This window comes from Rhodotorula graminis (assembly GCF_001329695.1).
Source record: "Rhodotorula graminis WP1 unplaced genomic scaffold RHOBAscaffold_4, whole genome shotgun sequence".
In the NCBI taxonomy this organism is placed as follows: Eukaryota; Fungi; Basidiomycota; class Microbotryomycetes; order Sporidiobolales; family Sporidiobolaceae; genus Rhodotorula; species Rhodotorula graminis.
Window position 1 is genome coordinate 832,447 of NW_017264931.1, and position 16,017 is coordinate 848,463.

Genomic DNA, 16,017 nt, shown 5'->3' on the forward strand with positions numbered 1-16,017 from the left:
CGTGTGGTGGGGCTCGCCGCTCACCCTCGCCCCACCCACTCGCAGCTCTCGACCCTCGTCCTCCTGTACCGCCTCAACGAGCTCGTCCAGACGACGACGGTCCCGCCCTCCGAGGCAGCGGCGTGGTTGCTCCTCAACCCGACCACGGCGTGGTACCTCGCCTCGTTCGCGTTCGCGCCCCTCGAGTACGCCCTCTTTCTCGCCCTCGTCGGCGTCCCGCGTCGGCGGGCTGCTCGGGCGGGGTCGCGGGGCAGGAGGTGGGCCGCGGGAGAGCGGCCGTGGGAGGGCGCGGTCGAGCGCGTTGGCGCCTCGGCGCGGTCAGAGCGCAGCTTGAGCGTCGGTGGTGCGGGCGGCGGTGCGGTCGCGGGCGAGATGGGCGCGTGGGACGACCCAGAGCTCGATGCCAACTCGTCGGAGGACGACGACGACGACGACGGTGGCTCGCTCCTCTCAAGCGACGACGACGCCGACGACCTCGTCGACGTCCCTCGCGGCGGCGGCGCTCACTTGTCGTCGCCTCGTCACGAGCGCGGCGAGCCCACCCTCCTGCGCAACCGCGCGAGCCGCGCGAGCCTCCTCAGCGTGTTGGCGCCGCCGACTCGGGACGGCGGCGAGGAGGACCGGCCTGGGTTCGGCGCGAGCAGGGGGTATGGGTCGATCCGGTCGCTCGGTGCGTTCGCGGTCGTTCGCTCTCTCTCGTTCTGTAGCGCGAGGGGCCTGACGAGCTTGCGAGGGGTGCGCGCGCAGCTGGGATCTGAGCGGGCTCCGAGGTGTTGTTGTACTTCTCCTGTCGCTCGTGTCGGTGCAACGGGCTCGTTCACTCTCGCACACCGTGACAGGGAGAGAGGGCAAACAGTCGGTATAGTTGCTCTGCAAAGAGAGAGAGAAAGAGCGAGAGAGAGGGAGAGAGAGGGAAAGCTACGAAGAGAGAGAGAGAGAGACGGGCGTGACAGGGTCTGGCAAACGAGGGACGAGGGTGCGACGAGGGACTCATACAGGGGAGGGGAGGGAACGAGAGACGAGGGTGGGCAAGCGGACGGGGCGAGAGGTGGTACAGGTGAGGGACGAGTGGAACGAGTGACGGGAGAGTTGGGAAGGCGGACGGGCGGTGCAGCTCGAGACGCCGGCGCACGGCGCTGCGTTCTCAGAGAGGCGCGTCGCGCAGGTGAGAGGTCGAGGTGAGCGGGAAAGAGCGACCGAGAGAAGAAGCCTGCGGCTGGGTCGAGGAAAGGTGTGTCAGGGCGAGGCGCTCGACGAGAAGGAGACGCTCTTGGGCGAGCCACAGCTCACCTCGGCGGACGCCTGCGAGACATGGAAGCCCTGGCGACTGGTGGAGGTGCCGCCGGGCTGGCGGCGGCTCGAGTAGAGGACGTGGCCGTCGTCGACCACGGTCGGCGCCTGCGCCGACCGAGTTGCCTCGCGCGCCGACAGCGCGCCGGCGCCGCCCACGTCGCCGTATGCCGTAGCGATGGTAGGCGCAGCGCCTGGAGCGACGAGCGTTGCCGTGCGCGCGGCGAGCGCCTGCGGCGCCGGCGCCGACGAGGACGACGGGAGGCGGCCGCTCGCCGCGACGACAGGAAGAGCTCGGCCGGCCGGCGGCGTCCAGCTCGTGCCCGTGCCCGAGTACGACGTCTTGCCGAGCCGACCGTTGAAGGGAACATAAAGGCCGGACGTCGGCGCCGGGCGAGAGCCGAGAGTCGAGGAGGAGGCGAGGAGCTCGCGCCCCGCCTTGGTCTTTCGAGGCACGGCTCGCTGCGGCGGGCCCATCTCGTCGGCGCTCGAGGCAGGAAGGTACGAGGTAGGCTTGGCGCGGCGACGAGGCGGCGACGGCTGCGGCACGAGCACGCCATGCGGCGGCTTGAACGCGCTCGCGACGGGTCCTGGCGGCCACGTGGTCGACCGAGCGGCGGGTGTCGGGCCGGGGCCGGTTGCCAGTGACTTCGGGAGGAGGGTCGAACGCGAGGACGAGGTCGAGGTCGAGGGAGAGGAAGAGGCAGGGAAGAGAAGGTCCAACTATGGGAGGCAAGACGGTCAGAGGGCCGAATCCGGGAGGGCAGAGCGAGAGGGGGACGCACAGACTGGGCCGATGCGGGGTTCTGCTCTCGACCGACGACGCCGATGGTACCCAGCTCGTCGAGGCGCTGCGGAAGGAAGGCGGCCGCCACCGGCGGCCCGCTGTTGAGCAGGTGCTGAACGCCCGGTCGACCGGGAGCTTGCAGGTCCTTGAGCGACATGTCGAGGCCTGCGTTGGAGGACGTCAGGACAACTCCGTTGAGCTCGAGAGAGAGCGAGAGGGGCGACGCACCGATGTTGGGCTTGAGGGTGAACGAACGTCTCGGTCGAGGCCGCCGTCGACGTTGATGGCGAGGTGCTCGTGGGAGCTGCCGTCGTGAGGATGGTGGGCTTCGTCGATGGCGCGAGCCGCTCGAGCGTCGGCGGCAAGATAGGCTGAATCGAGAGCACGGCATCGACCTGCAACGGGTTCAGGAAGGTCAGTTACCCTTCTCGCCGCCGTCGAGGGAGTAGACTCGGACGCACAAACTGGGCGTGCGCATTCTTCTGACCTGCGTCGATGGTGGCCTCGATACCGAGGTCGTCGAGCTTTCTCTGCAGCTTCGGCGCCCTCGGGCGCGAGTACTTCTCGTCGACGAGCATGTCGAGGAGCTCGGCGCGGCCCAAGCTCCGCAACTGGTCGAGCGAGTAGACGAGCACTGTGGGAGGAAGAGAGAGTCAGTGGCTCGCCCTCGTGGGGCTTGAGTCGGGGCATAGAAGGTGGCGAACCCGGGTTGGCGATGTAGGTCTTCTGCTTCTTGACGGCGCTCGGCTCGCCCTTGGCGCCGTTCTCGCCCACCGTCTCGTCTTGCTGCGCCTTGCGCTTGCGCGAGGTCGTCGACGGCGCATGCGTGTCGAGCGTGGGAGCCGGCGCGGCTCGAAGCGCGTGGGCGGCGTGGGAGGCGTGGTCGGGCTCGTTGTCGGGCGCGACTGCTCGCGAGTAGGACGCGGCGGGCACAGGGGTCGCCGAGGCTCGCGTAGTCGTTGATGCCATAGCCGAGGTGGATGAGGTCGCCGGGCCGAAGGAGGACGAGATGACGTGGATCTGCGACGAGCGAGGTCAGGCCTTTTCTCTCGCCGGTCCTCGGCACGCAAGAGAGAGAGAGAGAGACGCACGAAGCTGTCGTGGTAGGTCTTGACGTCCTCCATGGCGTCAGGCACGTCGAGCTTGTGCTTCTTGAGGATCTTGACGAGCGTCGCCGGCGACGGTCGCGGTCGCCTCGCCAACAGCTCGCGCAGCTCGACCTCGTTGGCCGCCTGGAGCTGGTCGAGCGACATCTTGCACACTGTACGCTCCGAGAGAGTCAGTCTTGGACGAGGAGGCGGGAGCGAGAGTGGCAGGAAGGAGCAGAACTCACGAGGGTTCGGTGGTGAGGGCCGCTTGGCGGGCTCGCTCTCCATGATGGCGTCCTCGGGCACGATCTCGACCGTCGGGCTGGGCGTCGTCGCCGTACTCGTCGACGCGTCGTCGTGGGGAGCGCCACCTCGAGCAGAAGTAGTCGAGGTCGGCGAAAGGACAGGCGGCACGGTCGTGACGGCCTTGACCTGTAGAACGACTCGGTCAGTCACCCCGGTACAAGAGACATTCGGATAGAGAAAGAGGACGCACGAACGAGTCCCGGAATGTCGACGTGTGGTGCATCTGGGGCGGGACGCGCAGGCCGAGGCGGTCGAGGAAGGCGACGAGCGTCTTCGGCTTGGGCTGCTTCGGCCGCAGGAGCATCTGGTGCAGCGCTGCGGGTTCCTCGGCTCGCAGCTGCTCGAGCGACATTTTCAAGACTGCGGATAGGGCGAGCCTGAAAGTCAGACTCGTCGCGAGAGGCGTAAGAGAGAGAGGGACGCACTCGGATTCGGCATGGTCCCGACCTTGGGCTTGAGCGTCGTCTCGAGCTTGTCGTCCTCGTCGCCGTCCTTGCCGTCCTTGCCCTGCTGCTGCGGCGACTCGTCGACGTCGCCGACGGGCGCGTCTCGCTGAGCGAGGGAGCGCTTCTTGCAGGCCAAGATGAGCGTGCGCAGGTTCTCGTGCGCCGCTCGGCGGAAGGGCGACACGTTCGCGTCGTACGGGGCATCGAGAGGCACGTTGAAAGCCCAGTCCTCGAACGTCAGGGCACAGTGCCAGAGGCCCTGGACGTTCTGGAGCACGCGCGCCGTGCCGCCCGGGACGCCGTCCGACGACGAAAAGTCGCGGCCCGAAAGTCGGATCGACTCGGCGACCGACTGGGACGGCGGGAGCGGCGTACGTCCTTGGCTGACGGCGAGACCGGAGAAGTAGAGGCGCACGCCGGCACCAGTGCTGAGGCAGACCGCCCGGGGGTCGGCGCGCAGGTGGATCTGCAACGAGACGCAGTCGTACCGAGTCAGTCAGGCTCGTCTCGCGAGAAAGAGAGGTGAAGCAAGGACGCACCTCGTTGCCCTCGAGTATCCCGTCTCGAGTTGCCGCCAAGTTGGTCTTGCGCGCGGCTTCTCCACGCTGCGGGGACGATCGAGGTCAGGGGCATACTCAAGGAGGGATGAGAGAGGGAGGGGCGCACCTTCATGTTGACCTGGTCGGCCTTGGCTTGCTCGGCCGCAGAGAGAACGCGCGGCACCCGAGCCCGGCGAGGTTTGCGGACCCGGGTCGTCAGCGCCGGCAACGTGTACCCGACGGGCACGAGCTGTTCGAGGCTCTGGAGGTACGGCTAAAGAGCGCGATTCAGTAAAGTGCTCGCTCGACGAGGCTGAACGACGAGGCTCGAGCGGACTCACCGAGGGATCTTGCGAGCCCCGAGTCGGGAGCACGGTCTTGAGGTCGACGACGCGATCTTGACTCGCCGCGCTGTTGAGGAGCGCCGACATCTTGTCGAGGACCTCGTTGGCCTCGAGCGACCCGACGGGCAGAAGGCGAACGTCCTGCGTCTCGAACGAGGCCGTCTTGGTCGTGGTCGAGTCGCCGCCCCTCGTCGCGCCGTTGTCGCTCGCGTTGTTCGAGCCGTTGAGCTTGATGAGCGTCTTGCGGTCACGCGAGATGCCGACAGCGAGCTTGCTGTGGACCTGGCCCATGCCGGACGGGATCAGGGCGACGACGCGCAGCCGGCGACGCTTGGCGTCGGGGACGCCCTTCTTCTTGTTGAGGCGGGCGTACAGCTTGTTGGCCTTGCGGGCAAACTTAATTGCGCGGAACATGAAGCCCTCGGGGACGAACAAGATGCCCGTCACGCCGACCCTGTGCATGCGGCGTCGTCAGGGACGGCGCAGAAAGAGGCGGACGACGCAGGAACGTCCTGCGATTCAGGCGAGACGGCGACTCACTGCTCAACCCAGTCGATCAAGATGGACGAGAGGAGGTAATCGGCGACGAACGAGAGCGGGTGGTACACGTTCCACGTAAAGTTGGCCGAGTGGTGGAACAAGGCGTTGAGGGCCTCGAGGCCGGTCGCGTCGTCGTGTCCCTGGACGAGATGGGCAGTGTCAGGACCATGCCGACGCAGGGGAAGGGAACGGAAGGGGGACGCACTGGTCCCTGAAGATGGAAGCCGCCGAGCCGGACGAACTCGGGCTTCTTGGCGAGTCGCGACGAGACGATGTACTGCCTCGTCGGCGACACCTGGATCACGCAAGGGTGCGCAGCGACTTGGTCTCGCGGGAAGACGTCGAGGTCGGTCGAGTCGGGCGAAAAGGGCGTGTCGGGGACGCCGAGGAACTCCTGCATGCGCCAGGGAACAGGCTGAGAGGGCAGGACGTCAGGGTCTGTGCGGAAGGCTGATTCGGGAGGAGAGGAGACGGACCCGCTTGATGTTGTTCTCCTTGAACCAGACGTGGCGCTTCTTGTCGCCCGATGCGCCCTGCGCGCTAGCGCGCTCGCGCACCCGGATGCCGGCGATGGACGCCGACGGCTCGACCCACACGCGCTCGTCCTCGCTGTCGCCCTTGCCGTCGGTCGAGTACAGGTCCTCCGAGTCGTCAAGAGCAGGCGCGTCGTGGCCGCCACCGCCGGCAGGAGCCTGCTCGGAGGAAGAGGGCGGCTCTGCCGGCAGGCCGCACGGCTCCTCGACGCCGAGCTCCTGCTCGTTGACGTCGAGCTCGTCCTCGTCGACGCCGAGCTCGTCCTCGTCGTCGCCCTGCTCGTCGTCGTCGTCGTCGTCGTCGCCCTCGGCGGCGTTGCCGTCGTCGTACTCGTCGACAAACTCGTCGTCGAACCAGTCGAGCTCGGGGCCGTCGACGAGCCAGTCGAGCTCGAGGCCGTCGTCGAGACAGGCGACGACAGGCGGGACGGGCTCGAGCGGAACGCCGTCCTCGGCGCGCACGTCGAGGTCGCCGTGAGGTGCGCAGACGTCGTCGTCGACCGGGTCGAGGCCCGACGCGCCGGGGTTGACGAGCTGCTTGTCGGTGTCGCCCGACACGAGCCCATGCTGGACGAGATGGTCGTCGGCGAGAGCCGAGGACGTGCCGGACGCGGCCGCGTGTGGTGCGACGACTCGACCCGCAGGAGGACCTCCTTCCTCCTCCGAGTCACTGACGTAGTCGCGCGTCGACGGGTCAAGGCTGCCGCCCCGGAGGCGGAGGACGATGTACAGGGTCGACTCGTTGCCGATGGCGTAGTCGGCGAGCGTGAGGCCGTCGTCGAGCTGCTTGCCGCCAAAGATGAGGCGCTGGTCGACGAGCGCGACGCCGAGCTTGTCCTGGAGCGTGCGCTTGACGTGCTCGACCGTGTCGAGCTTGCCGACGTCGAGGGTGCGCGTCGTACCGTCGGTGCCTGCGGGCGAGCGAGGGCGCGAGCCGGGTCAGCGCGCTCGTCCAACGACGACGAGAGCGACGACGAGAGCGACGACGAGAATGGGAGAAAGGGGACGCACACTTGACGAAGATCTGCATCGCTCCCTCGCGGCGGAACGAGCGCCGACTCTCGGGACCTTGAGCGCCCGACGACGCTTGGACCTCCTCCTCCTCCTCGTGCTCCTCCTCGCGCTCCTGCTCCCTCGGCCCTCTCTCGACCTCCTGCGGCGACGGGCCCTCCGTCTGGCCCTCGACCTCCTGCCCGTCGACGCGCTCGGCGAGCGTGCGGCCGCGAGGGCGCAGGTCGACGCCGGGCGGCCGCGAGGACGACGGCGTCGGGGCGAGGGCTTGAGCGGCCTCGTCGCCGAGCGAACGAGCGCCCGTGGCGCACGACGCGGCCGAGTGCGGCGACGTGGACGACGAAGAGGAAGGCGAGGGCGATCTCGGGGACGAGGTGGGTTGCGGCGGCGGGTCGGCGGCGGCGGGCTCGACCGTCGACGACGAGGTCGACGAGGACGCGTCGCGCAGGCCCGTCTCGGTCGCGCCCTCGCGCTCCTGCTCGTCAGGCGTCGAGACGGCGTTCAACGAGGCCTCGCCGTCCAGCGGCGGGTCGTCGGGCGCGAGGGGCTCGTGCAGAGCGGCGCCGGCCTCCTCCTCCTTCTCCTCCTTGCCCGCCTGCGCCGCCGGCTCCTGCGCGCGCTCGTGCTCCTCCTCGACGCTCTCGTCCTGCGCCTCGGCGTCGCGCGCGGCGTGCTGCGCGCTCGGGGCGCCCTCGGGCGGGCCCGCCAGGAAGGGCGGCGGCGGCTCGACGACGAGCGGGATGCGCTCGGCGGCCGGCGCGGTCGCGACGGGCTCGTCGTCGAGCGGCGACACGATGGACGACGCGGCGGCCGGAGCGCTCGGCGGGGCCGACGGCGGAGGAGGCGAGGGCGGGCTCGGCGTGGCCGTCAACGCGGCCGCCTCGGCGGAAGACGAGCTGCTCAGGGCGGGGCGCTTGGCCGTCGCCTTGCGACGCGAGCGACGCGGCGTCGCCGACGAGTCGACGACGTTGTTGTGGCCGCGAGGCGTGCGGTACATGCCCGCGTGCGGGCGCGGGAGGAGGACGAGAAAGTCGGCGCCGCCATCGTCGTAGTCGAGCGTCACCTTGTTGACGAGGCCGGCACGCAGACCAAGGTAGGGTCGGGGCGAGAGGCCGAGGAGGAAGAGGGACGGGCGCGGGCAGCTCTTGGGCGGTGCAGTCGGGCGCCTGGCCGTGTTGAGCGGGTTGGGCGATGGCGAGGTGGACGACGGGACGGGTTCGAGGCGCTCTTGAGCGGCAGAGGCGACTTGGACAGGTAACTGGCAGGTGTACGAGTCGTCAGTGAGTCGGTCTGAGAGGCGAGAGCGCGAATTTGTGGAGGGAGGACGACGCACAGACGATGGCTCGAGCGTGACCTTGTCCTCCTTGCCGAGGCCGGGCCGCAGCACGCGCTCGCTCAGCGAGCTAGAGTCGGCCATGTGCGGGACTGGGGTGCCGCGCAGCACGACCGAGGGGGAGGTAGGGCGAGAGCGAGGGTGGCCCGTTGGAAGGTGCGAGCGATGAGGCGGAGGAGAGGAGCGAGGGCGTGGGCGAGGGCGAGGTGTGGCGGGACGGGCCGAGTTGAAGTCGGCAAGTCGAACCTGTAGGTCGGTGATGAGGTCTGTGAGGACGAGTCGGACAGAGACGAGCTGAGCGAGGCGAGGACGGACTCGTGGGTTGCGCGGGGTCGCTCCTCTTGCTCTCGCCCACCACCGCTCCGACCCCCGTGCCGCCCCTCGCTGGCCTCTGAGCACCCTCCACACCCGCCTCGACCACCGCCTGCTCCCACTCGACAGCCCACAGCCCACTCCTCCCCCCCGTCCGTCCCCCCCACCTCATCGTCGCTCAACCGCCGGCACCCCTCGCTCCACCACCAGGGCCACCGCCGCGCCTCTCAGCAGCGTCCCACGCCCTCGACAATGCCCGTACGCGGTGCGCACGGCCGCCAGGGCGAGGTGGGAGGGCAGGACGGGCGAGGTCGAGTGCACCGCCTCCTCGACGCGCCGTGCGCGGGCGGAAGTGGTCGCATGACGCGTCTGGCGGTCGTGCCGAGCTCATGAAGGGCTGCAGAGATGCGCAGGACGAGGTGGCGAGGTCGGCTTGGGCGCGGCGGCGGGTGTCGGCGTGTCGGCCGCTCGGCGTCCGCCAGAGGGGGTGTGTGAGGAGGTCGGTGTCGGGCGCATCGTCGAGGGGGCGCGTCGAGTCGCACAGGCGTGGATCGGGTCTGATGCGGCGGTTCTGGCGGATTCCGGCGCGCTCAGGGGGGCGAGCTGCACGGCAATCGCGGTTGGCGGGCGAGCAGGCGGACACCGGCGGCGGCGTCGCCGGAGGCGTCGACGCCTCACTTGACGAGGGGGCGCCTGCTCAAGGTTGCGAGATCGAGCGGTTGGGGTGCAGGGCCGCGCAGATGGACTGGGTCGGTCATGGTGGCCTGCTGCTGGCGGTTGCGGGTGGGACGAGGCCGAGCAGACGGGGGAGCGAGTCGCTCTCAAGGGGCGCAGCATTCCTGGAGCTCTACAGCGCGCTCTCGTGCACTCTCGGACTCGCGCCAGATGCTGTACCAAGCCAGGCCTGCAATGCAACCCGTCCCACCCCTTTGCGCTCGCTCGTCCCCTCGCTGCGCCTCGCTCCTCCTCCTGCTCGCGCCGCTCCGCCCACGCCCGCACAAGGTCCACGCCGTCGCACGCTCGACGAGTCGCGGCGCCGATGGTCGCGAGGCGAGACAGCTGCCGCACATTCGAGGGCTCGAACCGAGCCGACACGACGCAAGCTTGGGCGGGCGAAAGGGTGGACGCCGTTGGCGGGCAGCTTGGGCGAGGTCGGGGCGAAGCGGGCGTCTGACTGCGGGCAAGATGGTGAGCTCGACCCAGTCCGCCTCTCTCGAGAGACGCCGACCCTCGCATGCCGTGCAACGAGAAGGCGTAGCAGAAAGTCGACGTGTCCTCGTCAAAGTCGCGCGAGAGGGCCGAGTCGGAAGGCGCCGTAAAGCTGCGAGAGGACGAGTGGTACAGACAAGACCGCATATAGCACCGCTCTGCTGAGCGACTGGAAGGGGAGCGAGTGTCAGAGCCGTCGAGGTCGAAAGAAGGAGAGCAGGAGAGATGGGACGCACCTCGTTGGCAGCGCGACGCGCCGCAAAGGGCCGAGTCGGGGCTACTGCGACTCGGGGCGGTCGTACTTGGTGACCATGGCGAGCGACGTGCTATACCGTGTCGAGTTACTGCTTGCGACGAAAGCGACCTGGCCGGACGCGGCGGGAGCGGACGCGCGAGGACAGCAGGACCGCCAGTGCTGGGCGAGCCCGCTATGTCGGGTGTGAGCGACACATTGGTCGACACGGTGCTGGGCGGGGTACTGACGATGTCGGCAGCTGGACGAAGACGGGCGGGAAGGTGTGGGCGACAGGAGACGCGGCAACGCAGCCCTCGCGAGGCGAGGCCGGGCGGGCGTAGGGCGCAATTGAGAGGGTGCAAAGGGCGGACTGGAGGACGGCGACGGGTCAGGCTGAGGCCCGCGCACAGAGAGAGAGAGAACTGTGTGAGCCACGCACCGAGGAGGAGGCGAGATGGCGAGACGTCGAGCGCGCGTGTGGGCAAAGGCTAGCTTGTGTCTGTGCCAGCGCAAGAAGAGCACCAGGCTAGCGGCACACCGTTGCTAGGTGTGCGGGTGACGGAGAGAGAGCCCGTGTCGAGCAAGCAGCGCGAGCTCTCCGCCTCCGGATCCTGTGGTGCCGCATCGTCGTCGTACTTCTCCTCGGAAAACTTAGTGCACAGAACGATCGTATGCATTGGATGAGCAAGATTCGCAGCCGCAAGACCTGCAGCTGGACGAACGTCGTTTCGAGCTGACGAGTCCGTGCGCGGGTACTACAGCGGCCTGCAGCGGGCGCAAAAAAGTGATCCGGCCGAGGCTCGAACTCGGGACCTTTCGCTCCTTGACTGCTGCGGCCGGTACTGTAGGGGTGAAGGGACGCAAAAGGATGACCGGACCGGGTCTCGAACCCGGAACCTTTCCCGTGTGAAGGGAAAATCATGACCATTAGACCATCCAGTCTTGTACCACTCGTTCACAAGAGTGTTTTTAAATCAAAGCGCCAAGCTATATATACATATAAGCAACAAGCTGCCGGGAAAGCAAACCAAACCTCTGACATCGGCAGACACCGCAGAGCCACAATGTGCGTAGGTCCGCAGACGCAGAGAGACAGTGAGAGACGGTCCGCAGAACGCGCCGACGAATCCTCAGAACGAGGCCCAAGCGGACCTTCCCAAGTCGAGATGTCGGCCCCTCGCGCTCGCTGCCACGCGTTTCGAAGCGGCTGGCGCGCCCCACCACCTCTGCTGGACGACCCACTCGACGCCTGAGAGCTGCTCGGGCGAACGAGCGAGTCTGCAAGGACAGCCGCTCTCGAGGGCGCTGCGGCGACGTGCTCGTGCCGGGCTTTCGCACTTCTTGCTGGCCCCTCTGGCTCTTCTCGCGTCTCCTGCTCGAGTGCTCGCTTCCATTGAGACCAACTGCGCAACTCGGACGAGCGACAGCCGTCGACAAGACCGTCACCGTCGCGAGCCGAGCGAACCCCTGCCTTTCTCTCTGACGGCACCCTCGCGCCCAGCCTCCTGTGCGAGCCGACGACGCCGCTGCGAGAAAGCCAAGCTCAGACACAGCGAGAGCCACGCAGAAGCAGCCGACAGCGACGCGAGTCATCGAGCGACGCAGCAGCAGCCGCCGGACGAGGCCCGAGCGGACCTTCCCAAGTCGAAGAGCAGCCTCTCGCGCTCGCCCTGACGCGCTTCAGAGCCGCTCGCACAGTCGATCGACTCTCTCTGGCGACGCACTCTGTGCCCGAGAGTAGCCCAAGCCGATCCGAGTCTGACTTGCGAAACGACGCTCGTTGCACCTCGCCTTTGTACAGCCTCCTCGCCTCGGTCACGCTCAGTACGCCGACGGGTTCGTGAGGAGCGTGCCGCCGTCGACAGGGATGATGGCGCCGTTCGTGTCTGCTCGGGGAGGGAAAAGGTCAGTCGAGGGTTCGAGGACCGAGAGCGGGAGGGAGTCGGCGCACACTGGCCGGCGCGCGACGAGAGGTAGAGGATCGTGCCCGCCATGTCCTCCTCGCTGCCCGCACGACCCGCAGGCACGCCGAGAGACGCCGGGTCGAACTTGCCCTCGAGCGACGTCTTGTTCTTGCTGTCCGAGTCCGAGCCCGTCATCTCTGCGCGGCGGGAGCAGATCGGGCGTTAGCTGGGCCCGTCTGATTGAAGACGGAGGGAGCTCGTCGTGCCGGAGGGATAGACGCCAGGGGCAATAGCGTTGAAGCGGATGCTATAGGTGCAAGAGAGAGCGGAAGAGAGAGTCGAAAGGGAGCAGGAGGAGGGGAAAAAGGGGACCGACGGCGACGAAAGAGGGCCAGACTCTTGTCAGTTGCTCGTTCGCTAGCGAGCGACACGATGAAAGGAAGGAAGGGAGAGACGCACCCAGTGTGGGCAAACTCGGTCGCCGTCATGCGCTGGATGTGGTTAGCGGCGGCCTTCGAGGCGTTCTGCGAGGCGAGGCAGTCAGGTACCTGCTCCTTTCGGGCACCCAGAGCGGCTCGACGTACGTAGGCAAAGTGGTTCTGGGCGACCTTGACGAGGCCCGAGATCGAGGTGATGTTGATGACGCCCGTGGCAAAGTTCTCGTAGATGGCGCGGCCCGCAGCGTCGCCGCCGTCTGCGCGCACCGAGGGTGTCAGCTCCCCTGCGTCGTCCCAAGCGTCAAAGAGAGAGAATCAGGGACGCACTGGTAAACTTGGCGAGGAGCGGGAGCATCGCCGCCGTCATGAAGAACACTGCGAGGGAGAAGAGGGCAGTCAGCGCTCGATCCCTCACGTCCGCGCCGTCGATGAGAGGCGCAAAAAGAGACTCACTGCTCGACACGTTGGTCTGGAAGACCTCGTTCCAGCCCTCGAACGTCTGCTCCTTCATGAGGCGCTCGCTCAGGACCTCGGCCGACGGCTTCTCCTCGTCAAACTTGGTGACCTCGCCCGAGATGCCGGCGTTGTTGACCTGCAGGGAGACGACGCAGGGGAGGAAGGCAGGCGCGTGCGTCAGTAACGAGGCAGAACGGTCGAGAGGAGGCGACCGAGGACGACGGGAAACTCACGAGGATGTGGAGCCCGCCCTCGCGCTGCCGGATCTCCTCGGCGAGACGCTTGATGTCGTCCTTGTTCGTGACGTCGCCGGGCAGGGCGATGATCTGGCCCTCGACCTGCGGCGAGTAGACCTCGACGACGCGGTCGAGCGCCTCCTTCCTGCGGCCGCAGATGTACACCTTGGCACCGTTCGCCGCGAGCGCCTGGGTAGCCACTGTTCGGGTCGGTTGGGACGAGTCAGTCACGGGCTCGTTCCATGGCGAGGCGAGGACGAGAACGCACTGAGGCCTGCAGTTTGGGAAGGTCGAGATGCTCAACTTTCGTCCGCTCGCCTCGGCTCCACGCTCGAGAAAGAGGAGGACGCACCGATGCCAGTACCGCCGCCCGAGACAAAGGCTGCATGGCGAGAGGCAAGTCAGCGCTGAACAGGCGGGAGACGTCGAGAGACGGACGCACCGACGAGGTTCTTGACCGAGAAGAGGCGCGAGGCGAGGAGGTGCGACGAGCTCATAGTTTGTGGCAGCAGATGTAGATGTGGGAGAAGGAAGCAGCAGCAGACCCGACGAGCCAGGTCGAGCGCGGTTCGACCGAGCAGCGTTGACGTCCGTCGCACCGGCGATGCTCGCGACGCGACCGGCCGAACTTCGAAGGGTCGTCGACGTCGGCTCGAGTGCGGCTCCGCTCGACCGGATCCGCTCTCGCACGCACACGAACCAGAGCAAGCACACCGTCGCAATCCCGTCGCAGCGAGGGACAGCAGGATGAGAACGAGAGGCGCGTGCACGCCGGACTCCGAGGACGTGCCGGAGCGCGCGCCTCCCCCGCAGCTGGCTCCTCGAACCTTGTCCGCCGCGCTCCTCGGTTGCGACTCTCGCTTGTCCTCGAACCTGCTCGTCGCACACTCGCACTCTCGAGCACCACCAACAGCGACTCGCTACTCAGCCCTTCTCAACCCGCCGAGCGCCCGCCGTCGACCCCGCCAACCTCGCGCGCCGCGTTCCCACGCCCAGTTCCCCCCGCGTCGCTCAACCTCCTCGGACCGCCCCTTCCCAGCCTCGAGCACAGGTACCCGCCCGACGACGACGACTCGCCCCACGATGCTCGCCAAGTGGACGTTCGCCCTCCTCGCCGCCGCCAGTGCCGCGCCGGCGCTCGCCCAACTCGACTCGCTCCGCGGCACCATCCCGGGCTCGCTGCACCAGTGCGAGGCGACCAACCTCTTCTTCTTCGACTCGTCCAACACGCGCCCGTTGAGCGTCCTGTTCCTCCCCTCGAGCGAGGTGCCCGACTCGATCCGCTCGGGCACCGTCACGCTCGACCAGGCGCAGCAATACTCGCCCCTCCTCGCCCTGTCCGACATCGAGACGCCGGACGCCCAGCAGTACAACTTTGAGCTGCAGATTGAGCAAGGCGCCGTCTTTGAGGCGAGTCCCACCCCGTCCCCTCTCCTCGTTCCGTGCCTGGCGCCAGCGCCGGTTCCTGGCGTCGCGTCGACGACTCTCGAGGCGCACTTGTTGACCCCTCTCTTGGGCGCCCACAGCTCTTTGCGTTCCTGCCCGACGGCCAGGGCAAGGCGCTGTCGCTCACCCGCACGGTGACGACCCCTCTCCCCGGCGCGTCGTCGTGCCTCACCAACGTTCCGACCTCGTGCGTCTCGCCTGCCGACGTTCTCCCTCTCGCCCCGGACGAAAAACCCCTCCTGACCTTTCCGAGCGACTGTGCGCAGGATTGCGGGCGCCGGCGCGACAACCGCCGTCTCGGCGCAGCCGACGTCGTCGAGCGCTGTCAACAGGTGCGCCCGGCTCTCTCTCTCTCGTCGAGCTCCCTCGCGCCCCTCGCTAACGCACTCCTCTGTCGTCCACAGCTCGAGGGGCATGACGAGCTCGTCGATGGCGACGTCGGCGGGCTCGTCGTCGTCGAGCGCGTCGCAGTCGAGCGGCAGCAGCACGTCGACGAGCGCACCGGCCTCGTCGTCGTCGGCGGCGGCGGGCGCAGCGGGCGGCTCGAGCGGGGCCTCGTCCGCTGTGCTCGGCACCGTCGATCGCGCGCTCGTCGTCGCGTGGACCGCCGCGGTCGGAGGTGCGGCGCTCGTCGGCGCAGGGCTCCTCGCCTGAGCTCCTCCTGTGTAGCCGGCGTTCATTGACGCGCGAGTCAGAGTAGCAATGAAGCAGCGCAATCGTGACCGAGGCCCGAGAGAGTGTGCACAGCCTCGCGAGAATGAATGCGCGAGGTCCGTGGACGGATCCGCGCCCGAGTCGCAGCATGTGGATCCCGAGGCGTTACTGTAGCGCTCGCGGGGACGACTCGGATGAGCGCATCGGTCAAAGGGAGGCGTGTCGCAGCTGCCCTCGGCGGAAGGCGGAAAAACGTGGTCGAGAGTCTCGACTCGTGGAAAGCAGCTTGACGCGTCCGAGAGGGGAGTTGCTGTCTGTCCAGTTCCCGCGCCAACCTAGGCGTCGAGAGGGCGACCAGCCGCGCTTCCTCCCACCACCACCGCCAGCCTCTCTCTCTCGCACGAGCAGCCGCCTCGAGACGCCGTGCGCGCCAGCTCCAAGCCGCGCCGCGCCCCGCCTCCGTCCCGTTCCCCCCCTCTCCCCCTCTCCCCCAAGCATGGCGGCACCGGGCGTCGGGCAGTACGCTCACGCTGGCCCGGGTGCTGGCCCTGACCCGTACGGGTTGCAGCCGTACCCGCAGCACACGGCCCCGTCGTCGTCGTCGACCAGCTCGCCGTTCCTCCTCGCCGCGCCGCCGCCTCCGCACCACCCGGGCACTTCTGCCGGCGGCTCGTTCCACCTCGACCAGCAGCAGATCGAGTGGGGCTCGATCCAGCACCAGCACCACCACCAGCCGTCGTCGCACGCCGGCTGGCTGTCGACGCTGCAGCAGCCGCTGCCGGACTCGGGCGACTCGTCGACGGCCGCGGCGGGACCCGGAGGCGCTGCCGCATCGACGGTCGCTTATCCGCCTCCGATCACGTCGCACAGCGCCCTGCACGCTCTCGCCCCCGTCCAGTGACTACACGGGT

The 16,017-nt window shown here is 68.1% G+C and overlaps 5 protein-coding genes and 1 non-coding gene across 6 annotated transcripts; 1 reads left to right on the forward strand and 5 right to left on the reverse strand.

The window, feature by feature from the left end:
- Nucleotides 1-6,355: 6,355 nt before the first annotated feature.
- On the reverse strand, nucleotides 6,356-6,942 carry RHOBADRAFT_25502 (uncharacterized protein; the record flags this gene model as incomplete). Its single annotated transcript, XM_018412689.1, has 2 exons — nucleotides 6,885-6,942; nucleotides 6,356-6,784 (listed from the first exon to the last, which is right to left on the reverse strand). Coding segments are annotated over exons 1-2 (447 nt in total), but the record flags the coding sequence as incomplete, so codon positions are not given.
- A 2,261-nt stretch (nucleotides 6,943-9,203) lies between these two features.
- RHOBADRAFT_52447 (uncharacterized protein) lies at nucleotides 9,204-10,318 on the reverse strand (the record flags this gene model as incomplete). The annotated part of the gene is made up of 3 exons (XM_018416342.1): nucleotides 9,204-9,222; nucleotides 9,776-9,850; nucleotides 10,020-10,318. Coding segments are annotated over 3 exons (391 nt in total), but the record flags the coding sequence as incomplete, so codon positions are not given.
- Nucleotides 10,319-10,842: 524 nt separating this feature from the next.
- On the reverse strand, nucleotides 10,843-10,915 carry RHOBADRAFT_t34. The gene has a single exon. It is a non-coding gene; the product is annotated as a tRNA-Val (tRNA).
- Nucleotides 10,916-11,706: 791 nt separating this feature from the next.
- On the reverse strand, nucleotides 11,707-13,513 carry RHOBADRAFT_25506 (uncharacterized protein). Its single transcript, XM_018412690.1, has 11 exons — nucleotides 13,449-13,513; nucleotides 13,359-13,388; nucleotides 13,275-13,280; nucleotides 13,004-13,206; nucleotides 12,768-12,906; nucleotides 12,642-12,689; nucleotides 12,462-12,571; nucleotides 12,337-12,401; nucleotides 12,144-12,184; nucleotides 11,925-12,074; nucleotides 11,707-11,859 (listed from the first exon to the last, which is right to left on the reverse strand). The coding sequence occupies exons 1-11, from the start codon at nucleotides 13,501-13,503 to the stop codon at nucleotides 11,795-11,797; spliced, it is 912 nt and encodes a 303-aa protein (XP_018272488.1). The 5' UTR covers nucleotides 13,504-13,513; the 3' UTR covers nucleotides 11,707-11,794.
- A 1,091-nt stretch (nucleotides 13,514-14,604) lies between these two features.
- Nucleotides 14,605-15,174, reverse strand: RHOBADRAFT_64750 (uncharacterized protein; the record flags this gene model as incomplete). The annotated part of the gene is made up of 3 exons (XM_018418572.1): nucleotides 14,857-15,174; nucleotides 14,722-14,784; nucleotides 14,605-14,641 (listed from the first exon to the last, which is right to left on the reverse strand). Coding segments are annotated over exons 1-2 (283 nt in total), but the record flags the coding sequence as incomplete, so codon positions are not given.
- Nucleotides 15,175-15,546: 372 nt separating this feature from the next.
- On the forward strand, nucleotides 15,547-16,007 carry RHOBADRAFT_52450 (uncharacterized protein; the record flags this gene model as incomplete). The annotated part of the gene is made up of 1 exon (XM_018416343.1): nucleotides 15,547-16,007. A coding segment is annotated over one exon (459 nt), but the record flags the coding sequence as incomplete, so codon positions are not given.
- Between the last annotated feature and the right edge of the window lie 10 nt (nucleotides 16,008-16,017).

Coding starts and splice junctions, on each gene's coding strand:
- RHOBADRAFT_25506 (XM_018412690.1), bottom strand. CDS start 13,503: ATGAGCTCGTCGCACCTCCTCGCCTCGCGCCTCTTCTCGGTCAAGAAC. Junction 12,572..12,641: donor GCTCCTCGCCAAGTTTACCA/GTGCGTCCCTGA, acceptor CGGTGCGCGCAG/ACGGCGGCGACGCTGCGGGC. Junction 11,860..11,924: donor CTCGTCGCGCGCCGGCCAGT/GTGCGCCGACTC, acceptor CTCCCCGAGCAG/ACACGAACGGCGCCATCATC.